This window comes from Doryrhamphus excisus, unplaced genomic scaffold (genome assembly GCF_037039965.1).
Source record: "Doryrhamphus excisus strain RoL-2023G ecotype Guam unplaced genomic scaffold, RoL_Dexc_Guam_v1.1 HiC_scaffold_24, whole genome shotgun sequence".
In the NCBI taxonomy this organism is placed as follows: domain Eukaryota; kingdom Metazoa; phylum Chordata; class Actinopteri; order Syngnathiformes; family Syngnathidae; genus Doryrhamphus; species Doryrhamphus excisus.
The window spans coordinates 2,352,230-2,376,982 of NW_027621862.1; the positions used below are offsets into that span (position 1 = coordinate 2,352,230).

Consider the following 24,753-nt stretch of genomic DNA (forward strand, 5'->3'; position numbering starts at 1 on the left):
ACAGGAAGTACGAGCGCTTTGCATGTTGGGCCATCACAACACAACACGGGCAAGATGTGATCCATAGCACTTAAAGTAATTGAATAATGCTCCTTTGAGAAAAAGCTCATTAAATTCTAAGAGTGTGTTTTCCAGACAGCTGCTGAGAGACGGATGTCGGCACAACGCCACCGGCAGCAGTTTAGCAGATGAACAGGAACACAAGAGAAAACAAGAAAGGATGCCCGATCTTAAGTATGAGCATATATACAGCGTTTAGCTACAACAATAAAACATGTTTACAAAGATAATGCTCAGTTTTGATGAACATTGTCAGATGGATTTATTAAATCAATATTGGCTTACAAAACTCTCCACAATGTCAATCAAAAGTGTACATTTAAAGGTGTATAAAGTTACTCTGCGCTAATATTTATTCGGTGTACCTTGTTCCGAAGCAGCTACCTGCCGCCTAGCTGGTCTGTTCACGGGCAATACGTAGCTGCAAAGACTTCTACAGTCAGTGCTGTACCTCGACAATTTGCACAACAGTCCTGGAGAAGGCGGATGGCTCCCCCGTCGGCGTGGACAACTGCAGGGCGGTGTGCAGACGTGACTCGTAGCTGGTGTCGTGCATCCAGGCGCAGGGCCGGTGGAGAATATCCTTGTCTAGTTCACATGCCTGAGCGACGGGTGATGCGGGACGGGTCTCCGTCGGGCGCATGCCGGACAGCAGCTCGCAGTCCCACTCCGAGGAGGACGGGGAAAGACGGTCGACATCCGGGATGAGAGCGGGGTCGATGCACACGGAGGTGGAGTGGGACTGTTGAGAGTCTCGGCTGGAAAGGACGTCGGGTACCTGAGCGTTGCACAAGCAAGACGAAGGATTGGGAGGATGTGAGGACAGCGGCCATGATGCCAAACTGTCCACATAAGACATTGTGTCCAATAAAGGGACATTTTCGCTACAACACTTTTGCGGTATTTGAAATGAGGCCATGTCCGATAATGAATCCACAACGTCCTTCCCACAACCACCGCTGGCGGTCCTTTTCCTTTTGCTGCAGCTACATTCAGCGCTGGAATACCGTCGCCGTTTTCTGATCCTTGGGGGCCGCTGTTGGTGTGTAGATGCCGTGAAAGACTCCAGGAAACTATCGGGACACTGGACCTTGCTTAAAACCGGAGGAGCATCTGACTGGGATAACTCCGCAGCCACAATGGGAAGTTCACAGTTTAAAGTAGGGACGGATTCTGACACACTTGAAGTGTTTTCACACATGTCTACATAGTCCTCTGTGGTGTAGTTCTGAGGACTGAGGACAGGAGGTTCCGAGTAGGGACTGTGCGCCTCCATATCATCCTGCGAGATGACTTGCGGGCTGAGGACAGGAGGTAAAGAATACGGGTCGAAATACGGGTCTTGTGCGGATGGATCGCGGTGGGGGGACAGCAGATGAGGCTGCGGCGCCACCTCCAGTACTGCTATGGTTAGAGTCGCAGGACAGGGCAGGCTATCGCGGTCAGAAGAGAGTTGAGAAGCGACTGGATTTGGGATGGGATCGTCTGGTGGTATGCCGGGCTGGACTTCAAGAGGAGTATCTTGATCAGGTCCACAGATATAGGTTTGTCCTCTTAAAGCCACGCCTTCGTGTTCCATCTCAGCATCACTCAGAGGTTCCAGTTCACATAAGACGGGAATAGATGCTGGTGGTCTACGTATAAAAATGCATAATTAATTAGATCAAAAAGGGTAATTAGTCACATCAGGTATATTTTGTGATGATAGCTCACCTATTGAAGACTTCCTCTTTGGGACTGGTGTCGAATCGAAAGACCATTTCAGCCACGAGGCGGTCCAGCGCACGATAATTGGAGGCCTCTAGCACAAAAACGCGATGTTGATCCGACTGCAAGTGCTGCAGGGACCAAAGAACGATACATAAACATCAAACACAAACTGAGGTAGGGCGATATGATGCTAACATATTAGTCGCATATGTGCCTCATAATAAATTGTGGGATAATAATATTATTATTATTAAAGATGCTGTATTTAACATTGCTCCTAAATTTTGTCATTTAGTAGCACCTGTGCTCCTAGTGAAAAAGCTAAGCGTAGAATCTCACCTCCTCCAAGTTCGAGAAGGACTCCAGGCAACATTCGCAGTAAGAGAGGTTCTTCTTGCGTAGCAGCCAAGGTGGAGGGGTCTGGGATTTGTCCTTGCTGCTGCTTTCAACTTTGTTGTTTGGCCTGATGGGGACACGGACACACACACAAATCAAACATATTTTTATTGTGAGCTATGACACTAAAAGTAATAAAGTGATAAATTTAGTTTGAACAACCTGGATTTATTCCCTGCTGGCGCCAACTGTTTGTCGAAGCAGGGAGGAGGCGGCGGCTCAAAGGGACTGAATCGTCCCAGGTAGCACAGTGAGGGGAAGGTCATGGACTGTATAAGCAACGGCTTGTACTTCCTGGTTTAAAAAAAAATAAAATAATGTAGATAAATACAGCAATCACACTATTAGAAACAGCTGTCAGTCAGTACAACCACAATAATAAACATATTGGTCAGTGAATATCACTCAGACTGTAAATAACTCTATAATAATAATAAATATAATTAAATATAGGTCTGCACAGTGATGGAGATGTTATCGCGCAGGCCTCACAGCTCGGAGACCCCAGTTCAATTCCACCCTCGGCCATCTCTGTGTGGAGTTTGCACGTTCTCCCCGTGCATGCGTTGGGTGTCCTCCCACATTCCAAAAACATGCTAGGTTAATTGGCGACTCCAAATTGTCCATAGGTATGAATGTGAGTGTGAATGGTTGTTTGTCTATATGTGCCCTGTGATTGGCTGGCCACCAGTCAAGGGTGTACCCCGCCTCTCACCCGAAGACAGCTGTGATAGGCTCCAGCACCCCCTGCGACTCTCGTGAGGATAAAATATAATAAAAATAATAAATATATTACAGGTGAAAACTAAAACTATCTAAAAATAGGCATATATATATATATATACACACACACACTGTACTGTACTGTATTATGTGTATGTATTATCAGCTCCAAATGAACTGAAAAATTAACTCCAGCTACAAGATACCACATGTCCGAAAACCTATTCCCTTCAGACTAGTCTCTTTAAGAGTAGATGACTCACACGTTTAATTACAAGCCGAGAGGAGTTGTGTTAAGACACCATTCACGTTTTGAGTGGGGATGTATTTTCTGGGATTTCCGAGCATACCTGAATGCAGCAAACTGTGCTTCTGCAGTAAGACTAATGTTAGCGAGTGATAAGAAAATTCACTTTTTTTTTTTCTTTTCCTTTCCGTTTACTAAGACCACACATAATAAAGACGTTGTCATTTTTGGAGTACCCACCTTAGCGTCTTAGTCATTAGTGATAATGAGGAGGCTTGTGAGTTAGATACATATATTGTGTTAGAATTGCACTGCTGTTGATGTCTTGAGGTCAGAATAAAGATATTAAAAAAAGATGGCGTCAAACTGTGTGGCTACACTACCCTAGAGCGGTGTGGCTTGACATGATGCGCGTGCGTTAATGAGGCTAAAAAAAAAAATGTAACGTAATTAAATAAATTACAGTGATGCCATTTCATCTGCTAAACAATTTCAAACTTCATTTCCCCACACATTAAGTATGAGCACTTCCATTAGCGCAAATGAAAAGACCTGCTGGTGTACACACACAACTGGGCATCGGGGGGGTGGGTAGGCTTTTCACATTACATGGTGGATATCACCTTCCCCACTAGACCCCCACTGGAGCTTCCAGCTACTTGAATCCATTATAGTTTCACGGTTCCTTGAATGGCATTGGAAACTCACCGGCTTGTGTCTTCAATTTTGACAAAAGGAGATCTCAGCGACGTAGCTGGAGAAGATAACACAACATGGGGTTAATATCTGGAAGCTAACATGTTAGAAGAATGACTACTCACCTTTAACAACGTGAGACGAGGGCTGCTTGGTGGACGTCCTCTGTATCGCACATGCAGATAAATGTTATTAAGTTTTAAGTTTGCATCCTCAAATGTTATGTTCCTTACCTCAGGTCTGTTGGATTTGGCACCGACGCGTTCACTGTTCAACTGCTTCAAGTACGAAAGAACATCTAAGGCTCCATTAAGAAATGTTTCAAAGAGAATTCATGGATTCAGACACTGTCACAAACAAACACTCGCATGGCGCCATCTTCTGTGAGGTAAGGGTCACTACACAGCACAAGTGAGTATACGCAAGCCTTAAAACAGGGGTCTCAAACACGCGGCCCGCAGGCCAAATGTCACCCGCAGGACACTAGTTTAAGCCCCCCGCCTTGATATGAAAGTTTAATGTTAGTGCGGCCCGCGCAAGTTTGATATGGATGCTGTATGGTATCATGTACCCAGAAAAAATTATTACGTTTGATTAATGTTCATGTTAAAGGTTAAATAACTGTTAATAGTTATCCTCCCTATCCGTGTGGAAGTGGTAAGTTTTTGGCTATTTAAGTTGAAAGGAAATAACTTGAAGGCTACCGTTTAGGTCGCTAGCTCTCTAGTTTGCGAGTTAGCATGTGTCTCAAGACCCTGCAGTTGCGCAATATGTTGTAAATAAAAAGAGTATAAATGTGACTATAGTCGTGTTTTGTCATGTCTACAGGGCTCTAATAATGCTTTGTTCATTTTAATCTGAAAAAAATAATTTGTCTACCCACCAACTATATGTGGTTTCTTAAGTTTTTATTATTTGCCGTTTTATTATTATTATATTTATTTATTACTGATTGATTGATTTTCTTTATTCTTGATTTGTTTATTTATTTTTCATCTTATTTTGTGCAGAAAAATAAAAATTAAGATATTTGAGAACAGTGGAATGTTTTATCAGAGCTTTTATTATAGAAAATCGGAACCAAAGCACTGAAAAAGTTTGTATATTTTTCTGTTTTTAATAAATGGGTTTGGTTTTTTTTTGGAAAACCTGATGCGGCCCAGCCTTGCCCAGACCCTAGCTCCAGTGGCCCCCAGGTAAATTGAGTTTGAGACCACTGCCTTAAAAGGATACCATCCACATGCAAAATTTTTACTCCCCATGAGCGGGCATTGGCCAAAACACTGCTCCCCTGCAGACGTTCCTATCGGATAAAAAACAAAACAATTCATACTATTTCTGTCTGACTGCTCCAATTTGAAGGCTGCAGATTAGTCACTTACGTTGTTGCGAATGGCTTTTTCAAGCAGGGCTTTTCCTCGGCTGCCACAAACCTGCACAGGACAAATATAATTAAAAAAAATTAAAGGAGTTATTGCTCTATTGTGGACATCCATCATTTGTGAGAACATCCATTAGTGGTCTGTCCAGTACCGTTGGCCGTGGAGTTGCTGGTCGCTGTTTCTCACTGGACATGACACTTTCTATCTGCTTGACTGTCCGCTGTCCGCTTTTATCATTCCTCTTTGTCTTCTGCTCCTCCAGACCCGCTTGACTTCCAGTGACCACAAAGCTCACATCTCTGTGCAGGAAGCTCTCGATGCTCTTTTTGGAATAACAAATACACTGTTTCAGCTGGGAGACAAACAGTCCATAAATGCTATAACATCACAAACTTACCCCTCCCAGGAGAGATATGGCTTCCAAAAGCAAGGCTGTAGGACGTTTCTTCACATTGTCCAAGTAGAAGGTCTTACCCTCAAGCTTTCTCGGACCCGGACTCAGTTTCCCCAAAAGTTGTAGCTGCTCTACACACTGCTGTTGCAGCATAATGGTCCTGGTGCAATAGAAGAGCTAAAACTTTACAAGAGACACTGGAATATACTGAACAAATTGCAGGAATTTGTAATTAGGAGTAAACACGTACCTAAAGGATCTATTTGGCTCTATTTTTGAACATAAGCCCAAAATAATGCTACAGTGTTTACAAGCAATGGTAGGCCAGGCTAGCACGCTACAACGTCACAACAGTATGAAGTTAGCAAGGAAGCAAGCTAACTAAGCGGCTAACCGTATTAGCTCCCGTCAAACTTCGCAGTCTGGGTCGAAACGGGTATATTAATGGTTAAATACACTGTACATCACCGGGGGAAATTAAACACAATGTCACTTACGTTTAAACTATAGTTTTGAGTACGTATTGTTCAGCAATGGCTGCCAGAAGCTACCGCCGCTTTTTTAAAAACACCGGCGAACTAGTCACATCCGGTAGAATGCTGCATTCGGGGGCCTTTAACACATTACGTAATTTCAGTACTGTAAACATATCGACGTTTTTGCTCTTCATGAACTGAATATAGGTTACCCTCTTATATTTTAAAAAACTTATAGAATTGTTCTCGTTGTTCTTATATGTGTTCGTGTTTTTATCACTGTCACGTTAATTTAAATTTCACTGTAGTTTATGATGTACTTGGACCCATCTTATTTATTTAAAAGCTTATTTAAAACGATCAAAATATCCGCTATGGCGACTCCATAATCAGGAAAAAGCCGAAATAAACAAAAAAACCTCGATATACCAGAATGACTAAAATGAAAAGCACATGAAAATGTTGTTATAATGTGCTTTCCACGTTTTTCTTATTACATAAACGCATCACGGTGAGTATTGATTTATTTTGTCCAGCAGGTGTCACTGTTATTACGATTCTGACACAGGCAAGTGGTGATGGGAGGCATACAAAACATTTAATATTTTTAAGAACATGCAATTTTCATAAAATTCCTTAACACAGCTTAAACACTTTAAGGACACATATTCTTTGGGAATATTTGGGAGTTTAAAACATTAACAATCGATGAATGGATTGATATTCTAAACATTGTACAGTACACTGGTTTGAAAACAACATGTCTTTGTTGGCCTCAGTTTATTGTCGGGCAATAAAACAGGTGTAATATATATTTTTTTGCATTTTCACATACACAGCAGTTAAGTTCAAGGCTTTGCAGGGTAAATCAATGGAACAAGTTGGTGGTGATGTAGCTTCTTATTGCATATATGCTGGTGTTGGAAGTATTGCAGCATGAATACTACACGGCACATTTAAAAACAAGGCACTTCTGGGTAGAAAACTCTTCCTGGTTATATCCACTCGGAACCTTTTATTTCTCCGTATTTGAAGCTTCCGCTGGTGCTGCTGTTGCTGCCGCCGCCGCCGCCTCCCCTGTTTGCCTTAGCGGAGGTATGTTTGGAGGCATGCCAGTGATTATGTACACGTGGAGCTTTGCGCTGGTTGTTGCTGTGGGTCTGCTGCAGAACATCGGCTTGATATTCATCCTCCTGCCGGCGCTGAGGCTGGAGGTCCACCTTGTGGGCGCTTCCGGGGGCATCGGTCGGGTTGTCTTTACCATTAGAGTAACGCTGACCCTCCTCTTTGGCAGGGTTCTGCGGGCACAAGGTTTTGCTTTTGCTGAGGTTGGTGGACGGGAGTGGCTGGTCATGGGGTCGTGTGTAGACCATGGAGGGTTTGATAGCGATGTTGTATCCCGGCGGGGCTGACGGTGCGTTCCAGGAAGAGGGGTAGCTGTTATATTCATCTGTGTGAAGCAAACCTGGCCCTCTTGACAGTCCGAAGACATCCTCGTCGTACATGTTCCCGTGACGGGAGCGTAAAATCTCGCAGATGGTGGCTGTGCCCAGATGAAGCATCTCCCATATGTTGAGGACCAGACAAAGCAAGGAGACGGTGTACATGATGAGGAGGAAGATGGTCTTCTCCGTGGGTCGGGATATGAAGCAGTCCACGGTGTACGGACACGGGCGCACTGAGCACATGTATGTGGCAGGTACCGCAAACCCATAAAGCTTGTACTGGACTCCCAAGAAGGCCACCTCCAAAACCGAACGCGCTATAAGCTGGAAGATGTAAATACGCATCAGACCGTTTTTTTTGATGCTCTGGCGTCCATCGTGACGTGTTTTCGCTTTCGCTTGTGCAGCGCTTCCTTTTGCTGCGACATCGCCATTGCTTTCCAGCTCAGCCATTTCATAGATCATGGGGTCTTCTTCTTCTTCATCATCCTGCAGGACTTTGTTGCGTCTGTGCTGCTTCCTGTCGGCGAGGCAATGATTTTTGGCTTTTTTGCGAGACAAACCACTCGCTCCTCCAGAGTCCGCTTCTTCCTCCGCACGGGCGATTTTGTTAACGGCATAGCCCAGGTACATGACAGAAGGCGTGGCCACTAGAATAATCTGGAAGACCCAGAATCGCACATGCGAGAGCGGTGCAAATGAATCGTAGCAGACATTCTCGCAGCCCGGCTGGGCGGTGTTACAAACGAATTTGCTCTGCTCGTCGTAGTAGATGGACTCGCCTCCGACCGCCGTCAGGACAATGCGGAATACGATGAGGACGGTGAGCCAAATCTTGCCCACAAATGTGGAATGGTTGTGGATTTCTTCCAGCAACCGGGTCAGGAAACCCCAGCTCATTGTTACACCACCTGGAAAACACAACAATGTTTTGTTACTGCAGAAATAATCAAATAAAATCAAGGACAAGCTATACATTGCCTCCCAATAGTGAGTATCTGTGTACTATATTTATGTATATTATTATTATGTATATATATTATATGTAAGAATAAGTAATTGCTGTGGAAACACAAGCAAGAAGATAATTGTGTTTTATCAAGGGGTCAAGCATGGTGGTGGTAACAGCGTCATAGTCTGGGGCTACACGAGTGCCACCAGCACTGGGGAGCTATGGTTCATTCATTCATTCATTTTCTATCGATTTTCCTCACGAGGGTTTCTCTGAGGTGCTGGAGCCTATCCCAGCTATGGACAATTTGGAGTGGCCAATTAACCTAGCATTCCAAAATCTTGCTAGGTTAATTGGCGGGGGTGCTGGAGCCTATCCCAGCTGTCTTCGGGCGAGAGGTGGGGTTACACCCTGGACTGGTCGCCAGCCAACCACAGGGCGCATATAGGTCAAAATGGTTATGATTTTCTAATGTAAAGGTGACTATAGGGGTGTTATTTCATGTCTAGAGGGCTCTTATAATTAGCGGTGCTTTGATCGGGGATTTATCCTGCCGATTCCGATCATTCATTCATTTTCTACCGCTTTTCCTCACAAGAGTCACGGGGGGTGCTGGAGCCTATCCCAGCTGTCTTCAGGCGAGAGGTGGGGTTACACCCTGGACTGGTGGCCAGCCAATCACAGGGCACATATAGACAAACAACCATTCACACTCACATTCATACCTATGGACAATTTGGAGTCGCTAATTAACCTAGCATGTTTTTGGAATGTGGGAGGAAACCGGAGTACACAGAGAAAACCCACACATGCATGGGGAGAACATGCAAACTCCACACAGAGATGGCTGAGGGTGGAATCGAACTCGGGTTTCCTAGCTGTGAGGTCTGCGCGCTAACCACTTGCACACTGTGCAGCCCATGTTTTTGGAATGTGGGAGGAAATCGGAGTACCCGGAGAAAACCCACGCATGCACGGGGAGAACATGCAAACTCCACACAGAGATGGCCGAGGGTGGAATTGAACCCTGGTCTCCTAGCTGTGAGGCCTGCGCGTTAACCACTCGCTCACCGTGCTATGGTTCAATGAGGCTAAACATGAATTCCAACATGTTGTATGACATTGTGCAAGGCATGATACCCTCCCTTGGGGAACAGTTTTTCAACATGATAAGGAGCAACCCGTGTAATGTAAGTAAGTACATGCCGGGTTACAGCTTAAACCAGTCCCCGAAACACTGGGCAGAAATCGTGCAAAATTACCTATAGTGTAAATTTTTTAGAAATTGGTCCAGTAATTTTGGCCCCATTCTGCTAAACAACAGAACAAAACCTCTTTTGTGGAGGCAACAATGGATGTTTTCTACACATAGAACACATAAAACACATAAAACACAAACTTTTATGGTTGCTCCCAACATGGCGTACTGGGAGATTCATTTAAATACACAAACCGTCTCTCTTTGTCTTTTTGCCTTCATTTTATTTTCAACACGTTAACAACGTATGTGTGCTTTTTTTGGTCGATGTGCACCCTAAAGCGTTTTGGCTTCCAGTACAAAAGGGAAGGGTAGTGCCAGGAGTGGAATGCATAACCATAATTGCTATTGTTAACTGCATGTGCTTGATTGTGCTTTTTTACTGGAGGACATTACTATGGAGCATCCAGATGTTCCATAAACAGGAAATCCTCTCATCTGGTTTAAACTTTGTAAAATCACACATTTAGAACCAACAATGTACCTAAGCCTGCCCTCTTTAAAGTATCCGCCCACATGAGGCTTGTGAGGAAATGGCTACAAAGGCTTGCAGCTTGAGGATGATGTTACACATACTGTATTATTACTGGTATTATTACTAGATGATTATGAAAAATAACATAGGCGCGACAGCAGCTCGTGTGTATTTATACAACAACAAAAGTGGTACACACATCTCTCTCATGGATGCTCAGTGCAATATTAAAGAAGCAATGAATCCATGTCAACAAAAATACTAATACTAATACTAATGCTAATAATAATAATGCGAATAATAATAATAGTAATAATAATTCATTCAATCATTTTCTACTGCTTATCCTCATGAGGGTTGCGGGGGTGCTGGAGCCTATCCCAGCTGTCTTCAGGCGAGAAGCGGGGTGTAATAATACTAATACTAATACTAATACTAATACTAATACTAATACTAATACTAATACTAATACTAATACTAATACTAATACTAATACTAATACTAATACTAATACTAATACTAATACATTCATTCATTTTCTACCGCTTATCCTCACGAGGGTCGCGGGGGTGCTGGAACCTATCCCAGCTGTCTTCGGGCAAGAGGCAGGGTGTAATAATAATAATAATAACAATAATAATAATAATAATTCATTCATTCATTTTCTACCGCTTATCCTCACGAGGGTCGCGGGGGTGCTGGAGCCTATCCCAGCTGTCTTCGGGCGAGAAGCGGGGTGTACTAATACTAATACTAATACTAATTCATTCATTTTCTACCGCTTATCCTCACAAGGGTCGCGGGGGTGCTGGAACCTATCCCAGCTGTCTTCGGGCAAGAGGCAGGGTGCAATAATAATAATAATAATAATGATAATAATAATAATAATTATTATTACATCCCGCCTCTCGGTCGAAGACAGCTGGGATAGGCTCCAGCACCCCCGCGACCCTCATGAGGAAAAAGCGGTAGAAAATGAATGAATGAATAATAATAATTATTATTATTATTATTACATCCCGCCTCTCGGCCAAAGACAGCTGGGATAGGCTCCAGCACCCCCGCGACCCTCGTGAGGATAAGCGGTAGAAAATGAATGAATGAATAATAGTAATAATAATTCATTCCTTCATTGATTTTCTACCGCTTTTTTTCTACCCCAGCACCGCAGGGGTAAAAAAAAAATAATAATAATTATTATTATTACTTATTTTACTTATTATATTATAATAATAATAATAATAATAATTATTATTATTATTACTACTAATACAATTATTATTATTATTATTACTATTACAATAAAGTTTTACCCTTACAAAGGCTAAAAAACAAGACAATAGAGCAGGAGAAAGAGCGTCACCGTTGATGGACTCCACTGCTGATGGGGATGTCAGACAACTTCCTGTCAAGTAATCCCAACAATCCCTTTAAGTCCGTTCAACATGACAAATAAAGTTTAGGTCTCACATTCTCACAGTTACAACAACAACAGCTCAGCTCTGCCAGACGTGTCACCTTGGATGCCAAAAAGGCAGAAATTTTCCCCAGATGTCTCCCAACCACAGAGCTAGTAAAAAAAAAAAAAGTGAGCGTAATTTAAAAGCACATGCGTATCTAAGAGGGCTTCAAGCTGTGGACCCAACAGTATGTGTGTTGCTAATACCTAGCTAGTTTTTGATAGCAATAAATACAATAACATACACTCAACAGAAATACAAGCACAACACTTTTTCTCTCATCTTTCATGAGCTGAACTCAAGTTCTCTTTCACTACTCACTTATTTGCTATTGAGCAATTCTGCTTTGCTGATTAGACATATCGGCCTTGGGCTGGCCACAACAAAAGTCCATTCCAAAACGTGCAGTATTTTGGGGGTGTCCTGGCATTGGCAGGAACTCACTGGACAACGCTGATGTGTCTGCCGATCTAAGACATCCCAAACATGCTCAGTTGGTGAGTATTCCATGCCATGCAAGAACTGGAATGTTTTCAGCTTCCAGGAATTGTGTACGGATCACTGCAAGATGAGGTGATGCAAGTGGACGAATGGCACAAAGTGCCTCGGGATCTCATTAGAGAAGTATCATCGGGCAAGATACTGGACCCTCAGTTGGTCCTGATGTTGCGTCATCAATGGGTAAAATGCTGTCAAAATGCTTTGAATGTCTTGCAGGTGGAAAAACGCTACCCAAGTGTAAAACCATTTATGGTGGTCAGGTTGATTGTTCGATGTCTTATTTGTACAGAAATTCTCAGACGATCTTAGAAATGTTCAATGTCGCGGTCTTGCTGTTTTGATGTAAGTTGGAAGCACTGTGTGGGCTGCACAGCGGTCGAGTGGTTAGCGTACAGACATCACAGCTAGGAGACCCGAGTTCAATCCCACCATCGGCCATCTCTGTGTGGAGTTTCCATGTTCTCCCCGTGCATGCATGGGTTTTTTTTCCGGGTACTCTGGTTTCCTCCCACATTCCAAAAACATGCTAGGTTAATTAGCGACTCCAAATTGTCCATATGTATGAATGTGAGTGTGAATGGTTGTTTGTCTATATGTGCCCTGTGATTGGCTGGTCACCAGTCCAGTGTGTACCCCGCAAAGACAGCTGGGATAGGCTCCAGCAACTCCCGCGACCCTTGTGAGGAAAAGCGGTAGAAAATGAATGAATGTACACTCATGAGTAGTCTCTTTTTATCTGTTTTTATATCTTTAGAATGCACAGAAAATGGAAAAACTTGTATGTTCATGTCTCACATGATTTGGATGCATTTTTTTCCTACAAATGGGACTTATTATGCTAATTTTGGTTCTTTTGTGATTGGCTGGCCACCAGTCCAGGGTGTAAAAAAAAACGGTAGAAAATGATTTAATTAATGGAAGCATTGCCAAATTGTCCCTGATGATGCAACATCAAGACTTGTGACATCAGATTTCAAACATATTTGTCAACAATATTGCAGAAAAATAGGCATTTTGTGTACATAGAAAAAAATGTATCCTTGAGTTCAGATCATGAAAGCTGTAAGTAAAACAAATGATTATATTTTAATGATATTTTTGTTTAGTTTTTTGTCAGGATGGAACTGAAAGCTTAAAGGGGAACTGCAATTTTTTAATTTGGCCCATCATTCGCCTTTCTGTGTGTTTCTAGCGCAAGAAAATTATTTATATTAATTATTATATTTTGATAACTCCGCCCCCAAAAAAAAACGGCAACAGTGTTCCATTTACATCACTGACTTGTACATTAACCAAGCTACAGTCATAATATTATTGTAGCAGCTAACATGAAAAACTTATTTTTATAACTAACACGACGTGTAGCTGATCGCTAGTCTCCATTTTGTGACAAAAACTCAAGAAGATGCTTGTTTGCCGTCAGTTTTTTTTTTTTTTAACCTGAGGACTGGAGCACATGTCACGTGCTGGAAGACACAACCATCCAAATGACAGCGGACATTGTAAGTGTTGCTGTTGTTGACAGAACTAGCGTAAGTATACGTAGTGTTTATAAATCATCAAAATATTGCAACATACTGCAACTATTACATGTTATTATCACGTTTTAATGCATGATCACAGCATGTATATCAAACCATGCAATGTTGGTTTTTTTTGAGGGCTTCGTAGTCAAAATAGGTGTGTCCCAATGACGGAAAAGGGAAATAAATATGAGTTTATGTGAATGATGGGCAAAATTCAGTTCCCCTTTAAAGCTCAATGGTAATGAAAGGGGGATAATTACTTAGAAGACTAACCATCATAAAAAGATGAAAGAGATTAATGCTACATATTAAACTTAATACCAACAGAGCAACTGCTAATACTATACAACATAATAAACAGCAACTTATATGAAATAAAAGGTAATATTAACAACTATTTACAAAGTAGTGACACATGCTGACCGAAGAAAGTACTCCCAGCAAAGGTAACAATATATAAAACATAATTCTGTGTATTTCTGAGAAGTAAACAAAGTACCTGTGTTTTCTTTGTTTTCACAACCCCAAGTCTCAAAAAAACGTTAAATTCCGGTGTACCTAAAAAAATAAATACAAAAGTTAAATCGGAGAAATCTCAAATCACAGCAATTTTTGTTACCTTTTGATGTCAACACATCATAATATTCGCATCCTAACATCAATTAAGAAATATTATTTATTATTTTTCTTACTTTAACGTTCACAATACAGTCGAAGATTTCTCACATTGTGAGCAGGCAAAAACTTGGCCAGCTAATTTCATCACTGGTCAAATTGGCTAAACTAGCTCGATTTTTTTTCTTTTTTGTTACCATAATTTGCACCTAAAAAAATAAATACAAAAGTTAAATGGAAGAAATCTCAAATCACAGCAATTTTTGTTACCTTTTGATGTCCACACATCATAATATTCGCATCCTAACATCAATTAAGAAATATTATTTATTATTTTCCTTACTTTAACGTTCACAATACAGTCTAAGATTTCTCACATTGTGAGCAGGCAAAAACTTGGCCAGCTAATTTCATCACTGGTCAAATTGGCTAAACTAGCTCGATTTTTTTTCTTTTTTGTTACCATAATTTGCACCTAAAAAAATAAATACAAAAGTTAAATCGGAGAAATCTCAAATCACAGCAATTATTGTTACCTTTTGATGTCAACGCATCATAATATTCGCATCCTAACATCAATTAAGAAATATTATTTTCCTTACTTTAACGTTCACAATACAGTCTCACATTGTGAGCAGGCAAAAACTTGGCCAGCTAATTTCATCACTGGTCAAATTGGCTAAACTCGCTCGATTTTTTTTCTTTTTTGTTACCGTAATTTGAATCATTTTCACTTAAATTTCACTTAAAATGTTGATTTCGGGATTTTTAAAAGTTGAATTTTCGAAGGTAACAGCACACGAACCTGTCACACTCGTAGACTTGTAGCCTCTCTCCGGGGTCCTCTTTGAAATGTGGCGCTCATTGAAGTGTAGACTTCACAGGTCGCGTCAATGGAGGACACGTGACCACACCAAAACATCCCCAAAAGACTTCTTAAATCACCAAAAACATCTTTATAGTTTTCAACTGGCGACGCATTGCATCAGAAAAGGCTGGCGATAATGATGATAGTGAGAGAAGAGCAGAGACTACTTCATGAAAAAGGGGTGGGCGGATCGTTCCAAATGTCGAATGCATCCATAACAAGGGTAGTATCATTATATCAGGTCGATACAGGTGATATGGATCGATATTTTTCACTTGTATTCTGTATATAATCTCAAATCTTTTTTTGTTGTTAATATTATTAAATTATTAAATGTATATGTTGTAACTGTATTGCACAAATAATTGCTTTGTTTACTTATTTTCCACTATTTGCTTTATTTTGATCAAACAACTGTATGTAAAATAATATTGTGTTATATTCTTGTATTTATATATTCTTAAATTATTCCTGAATCAATGTGCAGATTGTAGTTGGGAATTTCAAGGAGTGTAATACCCTTTTGACAATTTGATCAAAACTTGACAATGTTCCAAAATCAGTAACAATGCTGTTGTGCTACGTCAGTTAGCGCTCCATTTGATTGACGGTCGAACCATTTCCTGCTGACAGACAGACGTAATACATAATACGTAAAGTGATAAAGCAATCGGAGAACAACACGTAATAACAACACATAAGACTGTACATACAGGATGTACACTCGCAACAATAAAACAATCAGAGAAAATTATGTAATACGTACAGTACGTACGTTTAAAGGGGACCTATTATGATTTTTCCACTTTTCTGACCTATAAATGTAGTTAGAATGTTGTATTCTCGTGTTAAATTATGCCAAAGTTTCAGATGATAAGGTTTTGGCATTTGGAAGTGAGTCTTTGGAATGGCTCAAAACGCTCTGTTTGAAAAGGCGTGGTAAAACTGTTCTTTTGTGACATCACAGAGAGGCGGATTCCTTATATGGTTCATAGTTAGGAAGCACTTTGGGTGTGAATAAATTCAATAAATTTGGAAGTGAGCCCGGAAAAAAGTTTAGGATGGCTATGGAGGCTTGGTTTCAGACAGTTGTTTCTAACACAGGATCGCTGTGATGTCACAGCGAGCCGGACTTTCTTAGATGGGCGTGCCCCGGGTGTGAGCTGAGTGATCCAAAAACAGACCGTTTTGGAAATCTGAAAGGAGCCCTGAAAAAAGTTTAGGATGGCTCAAAACGCTCTGTTTGAAAAGGCGTGGTAAAACCGTTCCTTTGTGACATCACAGAGGGGCGGACTTCCTTATATGGTTCATAGTTAGGAAGCACTTTGAGTGTGAATAAATTAAATAAATTTGAACGTTTTGGCAGGAAGCATAAATCAAAGGAAATACAGCTGGAATAGGTGCAGATTCTGGAAGATCTAAAATATTTTCCATGAGGGTTATTGTGTGCAGCTGCTCTATAGGAGCCCACAACTCAATACAAAGGGTCGAAAAATGTGCATAAAACAAGCGCCCATTTTGCCGCTACTAAAAGTGATGCAAACGAACTTGGGAAGATCCCAGCTTCTCCTCTCCCAACTTCCCAACTTTCTCCGTCTGCTTCATCAGCAAACACAAGACGGAACTCAAACCTAATCAGCCTTTGAGTGTTTTGACACCGATGACCTCTTTATAATGCAGCGTGACCGCCTCCGAGGCTGAGTGAGTTATCTTTCACCTTTGTAGACGGGAATGAAATGAAAGCAAAGGTAAAACAAAATCAATAGCTTTTGTCTTCTGTTATTATTGATGGGATGCTTTATTGATATTGACATTCAATTTGTCATCATTCTCCAGTCATGCTAATTGGATTTCCTGTCCATTCACTTACAGCTGGAGGTCAATGGGAATTGTTGTTGAGCCATCAATACTGCACAAATACATTAAAAGGCTCAGTACTTTGTGTTGCCTTCAGTGCTAATAGGAAAGACGGGCTGCAAAAGAACAAAAAGTGAGTGAAGGGCAGTACACTTTTGTTCATTCAGCTTCTTTGCTGTGATGCTCATTAGGAGGCGACAATGTGACAAGGACAATGCGACCGAGTCAGTTTCACTCCCAACGCCTCAATTATCCTGATCACGTAAACAAGTAAAACAAGTGAACATGTTAAATTGTTTGACAATATTATATTTTCTATTGAGGCTGCACGGTGGTTGAGTGGTTAGCGCACAGACCTCACAGCTAGGAAACCCGAGTTCAATCCCTCGGCTATCTCTGTGTGGAGTTTGCATGCATGGGTACTCCGGTTTCCTCCCACATTCAAAAAAAAACATGCTAGGTTACTAGCATGGACTCCAAATTGTCCATAGGTATGAATGTGAGTGTGAATGGTTGTTTGTCTATATGTGCCCTGTGATTGGCTGGCCACCAGTCCCTGCCTCTCGCCTGAAGACAGCTGGGATAGGCTCCAGCAACCCGCAACACTCGTGAGGTTAAGCGGTAGAAAATGAATGAATGAATTGTTTGATCTGGGGCTGCACGGTGGTCGAGTGGGTAGCGCGTGGCCACGCATTTAGGAGACCCGAGTTTGATTCCGCATCTCTGTTGAGTTTGCATGTTCTCCCCATGCATGCATGGGTTTTCTCCGGGTACTCCGGTTTCCTCCCACATTCCAAAAACATGCTAGGTTACTAGCCTGGACTCCAAATTGTCCATAGGTATGAATGTGAGTGTGAATGGTTGTTTGTCTATATGTGCCCTGTGATTGGCTGGCCACCAGTCCAGGGTGAACCCCGCCTCTCGCCTGAAGAAGACAGCTGGGATAGGCTCCAGCACCCCCGTGACACTCGTGAAAATGAATGAATGAATAAAAAATGGCTGCTGGAATGTAAATACATATACTGCATATATAACTACAGTACTACAGTAAGAGTATTGTGCCACATCAACCAGACAATACACTACCAATGTATGATGCAGAATATTAACCAACTACTATGCGAGCGCAAAAGACTCAGTAAGTGGTATGAATGTGAGTGTGAATGGTTGTTTGTCTATATGTGCCCTGTGATTGGCTGGCCACTAGTCCAGGGTGTACCCCGCCTCTCGCCTGAAGAAGACAGCTGGAATAGGCTCCAGCACCCCCGCGACCCTCGTGAGGATAAGCAGTAGAAAATGAATGAATATTTTCTATTGCTGACAAATCCTAAGAAATAATAACAACAAAACTAGAAGGTAGTTATCCAATCAGTGATTGTACAAAAATGCATTAATTCATATAAACTCCCATTAACTGTAATGCAACATTGAAAATTCAATACATGAGCTAAAGTTAAACTTTTGTGTTGACTCAGAAGCATTTCAAACCCAATTATGCATGAGGGAATGACTAACCCCCCCCCCACACACACATATTAACAATAACGCAGCCTCAAGGGTTGCTTTTTTTGACTTTAGCTGAGGTCAGCGTGACAGGGAAGGACTCTTACGTTAACAGCTGAAGAGGCTTCAATCGATGTGTTTTTGGCGACCTCTTGTGGTCAAGCATATAAACAACATATTCATTGGGCTCACCAGCTGGCAGCAATGGCATGGTTACAAAACATCCAGGTCGGCCTTCATTCATTCATTCATTTTCTACTGCTTTTCCTCACGAGGGTCGCGTGGGGTGCTGGAGCCTATCCCAGCTGTCTTCGGGGTACACGCTAGACTGGTGGCCAGCCAATCACAGGGCACATATAGACAAACAACCATTCACACTCACATTCATACCTATGGATAATTTGGAGTCGCTAATTAACCTAGCATGTTTTTGGAATGTGGGAGGAAACCGGAGTACCCGGAGAACATGCAAACTTCACACAAAGATGGCCGAGGGTGGAATTGAACCCTGGTCTCCTAACTGCGCACTAACCACTCGACAACCGTGCCACCCCAGAGAGACCTATCTAAACACCTCCAACAAGATTTTATGGTTTTATATACATGCTGTAGATATGTAGTAACTTGCATGTACATTCATGGTAACGTGCAATACTTACAAGTACTACATCAGGCGTTAACTTTTACAACGTCTAAATAAAAACACAGCACTAGCAATGTAGCGAGTATGTAGCAATACAAGTCGCTTGCCAGTGTAGTGTGGTAAGGCGTCAATATACCAGTAACACACTGGTATATAAAAAAAAATTAAATGAAAAAAAAAAAAAAAAAAAATGTGTTTTATAATATATATATATATATATATTTATTTATTTTTTTATTTAAAAAAAATATAAATATATATATATATTTTGAGAAGTCGCTTGCCAGTGTAGTGTGGTAAGGCGTCAATATACCAATAACACACTGGTATATTGAGGTGGCCTCCAAAAAAAAAAACATTTTAAATGAAATAAATAAATAAATAAAGAAGTTTTATAAAATATATATATTTTTCTTTTTTATAAAAAAAATATATATATATTTTTTGAGAAGTCGCTTGCCAGTGTAGTGTGGTAAGGCGTCAATATACCAGTAACACACTGGTATATTGAGGTGGCCTCCCCCCCCAAAAAATTAAATTAAATTAAATTAAAAAATAAATTAAAAATTTTGTTGTTTTATAAAACATATATATATATATTTATATATATTTTAATATATAAATATATATTTTTTTAGGCGTACCCAGTATTTTATCATGCAGACCCAGTGTTGTCTTCTATCCTTATCTGTCCAAACCACAAGAGCCTCATGCATCCGAGCACACATTTTACTCCGGCTTCGAGGAAGCCACGGCAACATCTACCAAATACTTACCTCGCTATCCCATCATTTAACCAACAAGGATACCCCGAGGGACTTAAAATGAATCTAATAACAAACAGTCCCAGGAACCGGTTGGTGACATGATGGCTTTATATTCCTCTTATACTTTATACCTGCATTGTACACACAATTTACCATTCAAAACGCAGCAAATTCAATCAAATATGAGTTGCACATCCCATACAAATATATTCCCTTATTTATCCATACTTCTGTTACATTATATTGCAGTAATTATTGCACATTAAACCCAGAGTTGAATTTAGGGTATAATATATTCATTAATTAGGACTCATGTTCAGCAAATTAAAGTGCATTATGATGTACACTAGGGGATAAATTATTTCAACAGGTACTACATTTGCAGTGTAGAAATACACTATATTAAACACATATATTATTCATAGTATTGCAATACTTTGGAAAACTTGTTAAATACTGCACACGTGTTAGTTAGCATATTAGTCCCCGGGCCAAAGTGCAAACGCTAGTGTTTGCATGTACTAGTGTGGTGTAGATTACACTTGTATCAAAGTCCTAGATTAGTTTTAGATTAGGTATCAGTGATGGTGTCACCTGACCTCAAAGGCAACATCTGAGCTCTCTTAAAAGGAGACACAGACGGACGTCTATCTTGAGTTGAAACGGTCCTCACAGCGACAAGATGTTTTGTTCTGAAATAATCTTGCTGAGATAAAGACGTGATTGATTGCTTTATGGGATTGATCAGATAATTAGAAAAAAAACTCACAGAAAGTGATTATTTTCCCTTGTGTGTCTGTTTCATAATTTGGGTGGCGTGTTATTAAATGTGAACTTTCACACTTTGTGAACAGAATGAAAAATAGCACACACCAGTTCATCTATTCTAATGTCTAATATCATTTTTCGTGAACCAGGACGTAGCCCACTAGCTAGGAAATGTAAATATACCATTTTTTTCACTTTGCAAATAAATATTTTGAATTATTTCCCATGAACCAGGAATTAAAAATTTAATTAACATTAAATATTTTATATAATAAATAATACAATTATAAAAATATATTAATCATATAATATAGTATAATAATAATATATATGCATAATATTATTTTTCAAAGTATTTTTTTCATTAATTAAAGAAAAACAGGCTACTTTAAATTTTAATTAAACTTTTCATTCAGTTAATATTTTATTACTATTAACAAATTAATATTATTTGTGTATGTAAATATATTATATTATGACTTATTTATTTTATTAATAATAATTATTTAATATATTAAATAGGATTTTATATTAATTGAATTATTAATAAAATATAATATTATTATACAACAGTAATAGATAACGGTATACAAAAAATGCCTTACAATTTTCCCACTTTTATTACATTAAATATTATATATTTTCATTGTGTTGTCTAAGTCGCAATAGACACAATTATGTTACATAATTTTTTTTCCCGTCATCGTCTGTAAACCAGGAATTAGCTTGTTTGCTAACAAATGGACAGATTACTATTTTTTCCACTTTTGCGAGAAAAAATATTTTCTTTTTCTGATGTTTGACACGGTCAAACCATTCCCCCAGTAGGGGGGGAAAAATAGCATGACTATGTCGTACGAACTTGAAGTAGCTTTGCTGGCTAACAAACAGTGATAAACACTACTATTGCTATTGATTGCACATTTTCTGCATTTAATATTAAATAAAATATTAATATTTGGAGAGATAGTTGCTTGGCGGAGTTTGAAACTGTGCAATGAATGTGGTAGTCTAGGTTAGTATTAATAGCAACGTCTCAGTGATTAAAATGGTTCCACCACAGGATATCTTTATATGATACCCTGGGAGATGAGAGCACCTTTTTGTTACGTTTTCTTCTTCATCGTCATCATCTCTCCTCCATGATTTTCTTTAAATAGTCCACGACATCCTGGCCTCTGCTCCAAGCTACCATGTTGGCCTTCAACTTGCCTTCCTGTGAGTGGTCCACCAGCAGCCTGTGCATGGGGAAGTCTCTCCTGGGGAGGGCCGTGTCCCGGGGCCCCAAGGCCATGGACGGGCATACGTCATTGGCTCCATCGCCAATGTAAAAGACCCTTTGGAAGGCGGAACCGTCGCGTTCCTTTTGACGGAGAGCCAGGTATTCTCTGAGGATGACCTGCTTGCACATGTTGTCAGGGCAACGGGGGCACGAGTGGGCGTGGAAAGGCTGCAGCACGAGACGGCCGACGGCGTTGAAGCTGGCCGGGTTGGTGAAGATCCTCCTGAAGAGGTGGCGCACCCCCGCGTGCTTCAGCCACGTCTCGATGAAGTACGTGTTAGCATCCGAGACCACCGCTAGCTCAAAGTCTTGCTGGTGGCTCTGCAGGAACTGCAGGAGGTTGAGGAGGCCCGGAGTGGGTGGGATCCTCTCCACCGCCGAGTGGATGGCGTCGGGGGACACACCCTGTTCAGACATGTAGGCCAGAATCTGCTGAGAGTATTCATTGTAGTGGCCCTCGCGGTAGCTGTTCTTCAACCAGTCGGGAAGCTGCTGATCCGGCAGAGCCTGCAAGACGGCATCGTCGCTATTCTCGTTAATGATGGTCTCGTCAAAGTCGAACAAGATCAGGAAACGCTGTTGGGTCGGCGCCGTCATCATCTAAATTAGGCTTTATAGAGAACATAAACAAATTAATATCAATGCCTGATTTCAGTGAATTTTAATTTTTCTGCCTAGCAACAAGCCAACTTAGAAACATCCATAAATTCTGTTGTGATCTGTTGCTGTGTTAGATATTGGCATAAGCGCCAGTTCTGATTGAGCCCAATGTAATCTGCCTAGCAACATGGGACCAATCAAAGGTGTAGCATGTCCATAATACAGTCATTAAGTTTCAAAAATTCATAAATTAATTAATTGATCGCTGCCTTGTGGTTGACTATAGCATATTATTAGTCAAATCAAATATTGCAATACATTCATTCATTTTCTACCGCTTATCCTCACAAGGGTTGCGGGGGTTGCTGGAGCCTATCCCAGCTGTCTTCGGGCAAGAGACTAGGGTACACCCTGGACTGGTGGCCAGCCAGCCAATCACAGGGCACATATAGACAAACAACCATTCACACTCACATTCATACCTATGGATAATTTGGAGTCGCTAATTAACCTAGCATGTTTTTGGAATGTGGGAGGAAACCGGAGTACCCGGAGAAAACCCAACACGCATGCACGGGGAGAACATGCAAACTCCACACAGAGATGGCCAAGGGTGGAATTGAACCCTGGTCTCCTAGCTGTGAGGTCTGCATGCTAACCACTTGATCGCCGTGCAAAGTACAATTATGTAGTTAAAAATATAATGTATTGTTAAGTCAATTGGTCTAAGGGCAGTTATGTTTGAGCCCTATGAATACTGCCTAGTGACAGTATTCGCCAAACCGGCCATTGGGGCCGCAATGACCGAGTTCTGCCTAGCAACAAGCGGAATTGTGATTAGTTCAGCAAAAAATAAAAATAATGCTTATTTGTTGCCTAGTTACCCCACCTTGGGATAGGCTCCAGCATACCACGACCCTCATTAGTATAAGCGGCATAGAAAATAAATAGATGTTGGCTATATAGTTAATATGTAATGTTATTTGGGTTACGGGGCAGCTATGATGAAGCCCTTTGAATTCTGCCTAGCAACAAGGAGCCAATCAAAAGGTGTAGCATGTCATGTTGTGATGTTGAAAGGATAAACTGTGTTTTTCTGTTGATAACACGGGTGGGTCAGACTTACAGGGAAGATAAATCACCTTTAGGTATTAATTAGTTCACAGTGCTAATCAATGTCCACTTACATGTACAGTCAAGCTACAATCAGTATAATATAATAGAATATAATAGTAGTAATAATGCAAACATGGATGTGGTACGTATGTTGTTAAAGGTATAGCACGTCTGCCAGCTGACATAGCAAAGGGCTAGTATGCTCTGTGCATTATTAATAGCAGCACATATCTGCACACTAAGTCATCTAATTATAAACACGGCAGGGCTATTTTTGCATGCCAGGTCAACCACTGAAAGTCATCACAAGCCGAGCGCCAGCACGAGCGTCGGGGATTAAAAAAAAAAAAAAAAAGCCTTAACATTTGAAAATGGAGGCGTTCAAAAAAAAAACAGAATAAAGAAAGCCGAAAATAGAAAACGAGGCCTTACCGGACTTGTGGTGGAGGTGAGAAGAGAAGAAGACCGGCTAGCAGCCGCATCCCGGTGACGCGATATGGTTTGTTAAAGGAGACTCTCCTCTCCAATACAAGCAGCAGCAGCAGAGGGGACCAGGGCATTCCCGTGTAAAGCATCTAACAACGTCCGCTACGCCCTTTCAAAATAAAACCCTCTTCCGCTCAGGCACGTTTAAATTACATTTAAATCTGTATTCAAATATCAGTAATTCAAAAGGACAAAGTACGAACTGTATTGTCTATTATATTATTATATAATTATATTATATTACATTACATTATATTACTATTATATTGTATTGTATTATATTATATACAAAATACTTGTAGATAACTAACAGACAAATAATAACTAATAATAATCGATAACTAACAAAATTGAAAAACGACTTTAAAAAAAGAAGGCATAATCATTTTTAGCTGCATTGTGTACATTCCACAACGGGGTATGTACTATTTTAAACTACACCATACTGCGTTGCATTTTTAGAATTTTTTTTTTGCTGTAAAAAGTGGAATTCTAAAAAAAATTCCAGTTCCTCCTACCTAGAAACTCAAATCCGTATCAGATTTTA

The 24,753-nt window shown here is 40.7% G+C and overlaps 2 protein-coding genes across 2 annotated transcripts; both read right to left on the reverse strand.

Annotated features, from left to right (window-relative positions):
• Positions 1–6,827: 6,827 nt before the first annotated feature.
• On the reverse strand, positions 6,828–15,262 carry LOC131109496 (gap junction gamma-1 protein-like). The gene is made up of 3 exons (XM_058061595.2): positions 15,122–15,262; positions 14,201–14,259; positions 6,828–8,440 (listed from the first exon to the last, which is right to left on the reverse strand). The coding sequence occupies exon 3, from the start codon at positions 8,427–8,429 to the stop codon at positions 7,080–7,082; it is 1,350 nt and encodes a 449-aa protein (XP_057917578.2). The 5' UTR covers positions 8,430–8,440; positions 14,201–14,259; positions 15,122–15,262; the 3' UTR covers positions 6,828–7,079.
• Positions 15,263–20,966: 5,704 nt separating this feature from the next.
• Positions 20,967–24,270, reverse strand: LOC131110028 (putative phosphatase phospho1). Its single transcript, XM_058062670.2, has 2 exons — positions 24,153–24,270; positions 20,967–22,614 (listed from the first exon to the last, which is right to left on the reverse strand). The coding sequence occupies exon 2, from the start codon at positions 22,602–22,604 to the stop codon at positions 21,852–21,854; it is 753 nt and encodes a 250-aa protein (XP_057918653.2). The 5' UTR covers positions 22,605–22,614; positions 24,153–24,270; the 3' UTR covers positions 20,967–21,851.
• Positions 24,271–24,753: the final 483 nt, after the last annotated feature.

Coding starts and splice junctions, on each gene's coding strand:
- LOC131110028 (XM_058062670.2), bottom strand. CDS start 22,604: ATGATGACGGCGCCGACCCAACAGCGTTTCCTGATCTTGTTCGACTTT.
- LOC131109496 (XM_058061595.2), bottom strand. CDS start 8,429: ATGAGCTGGGGTTTCCTGACCCGGTTGCTGGAAGAAATCCACAACCAT.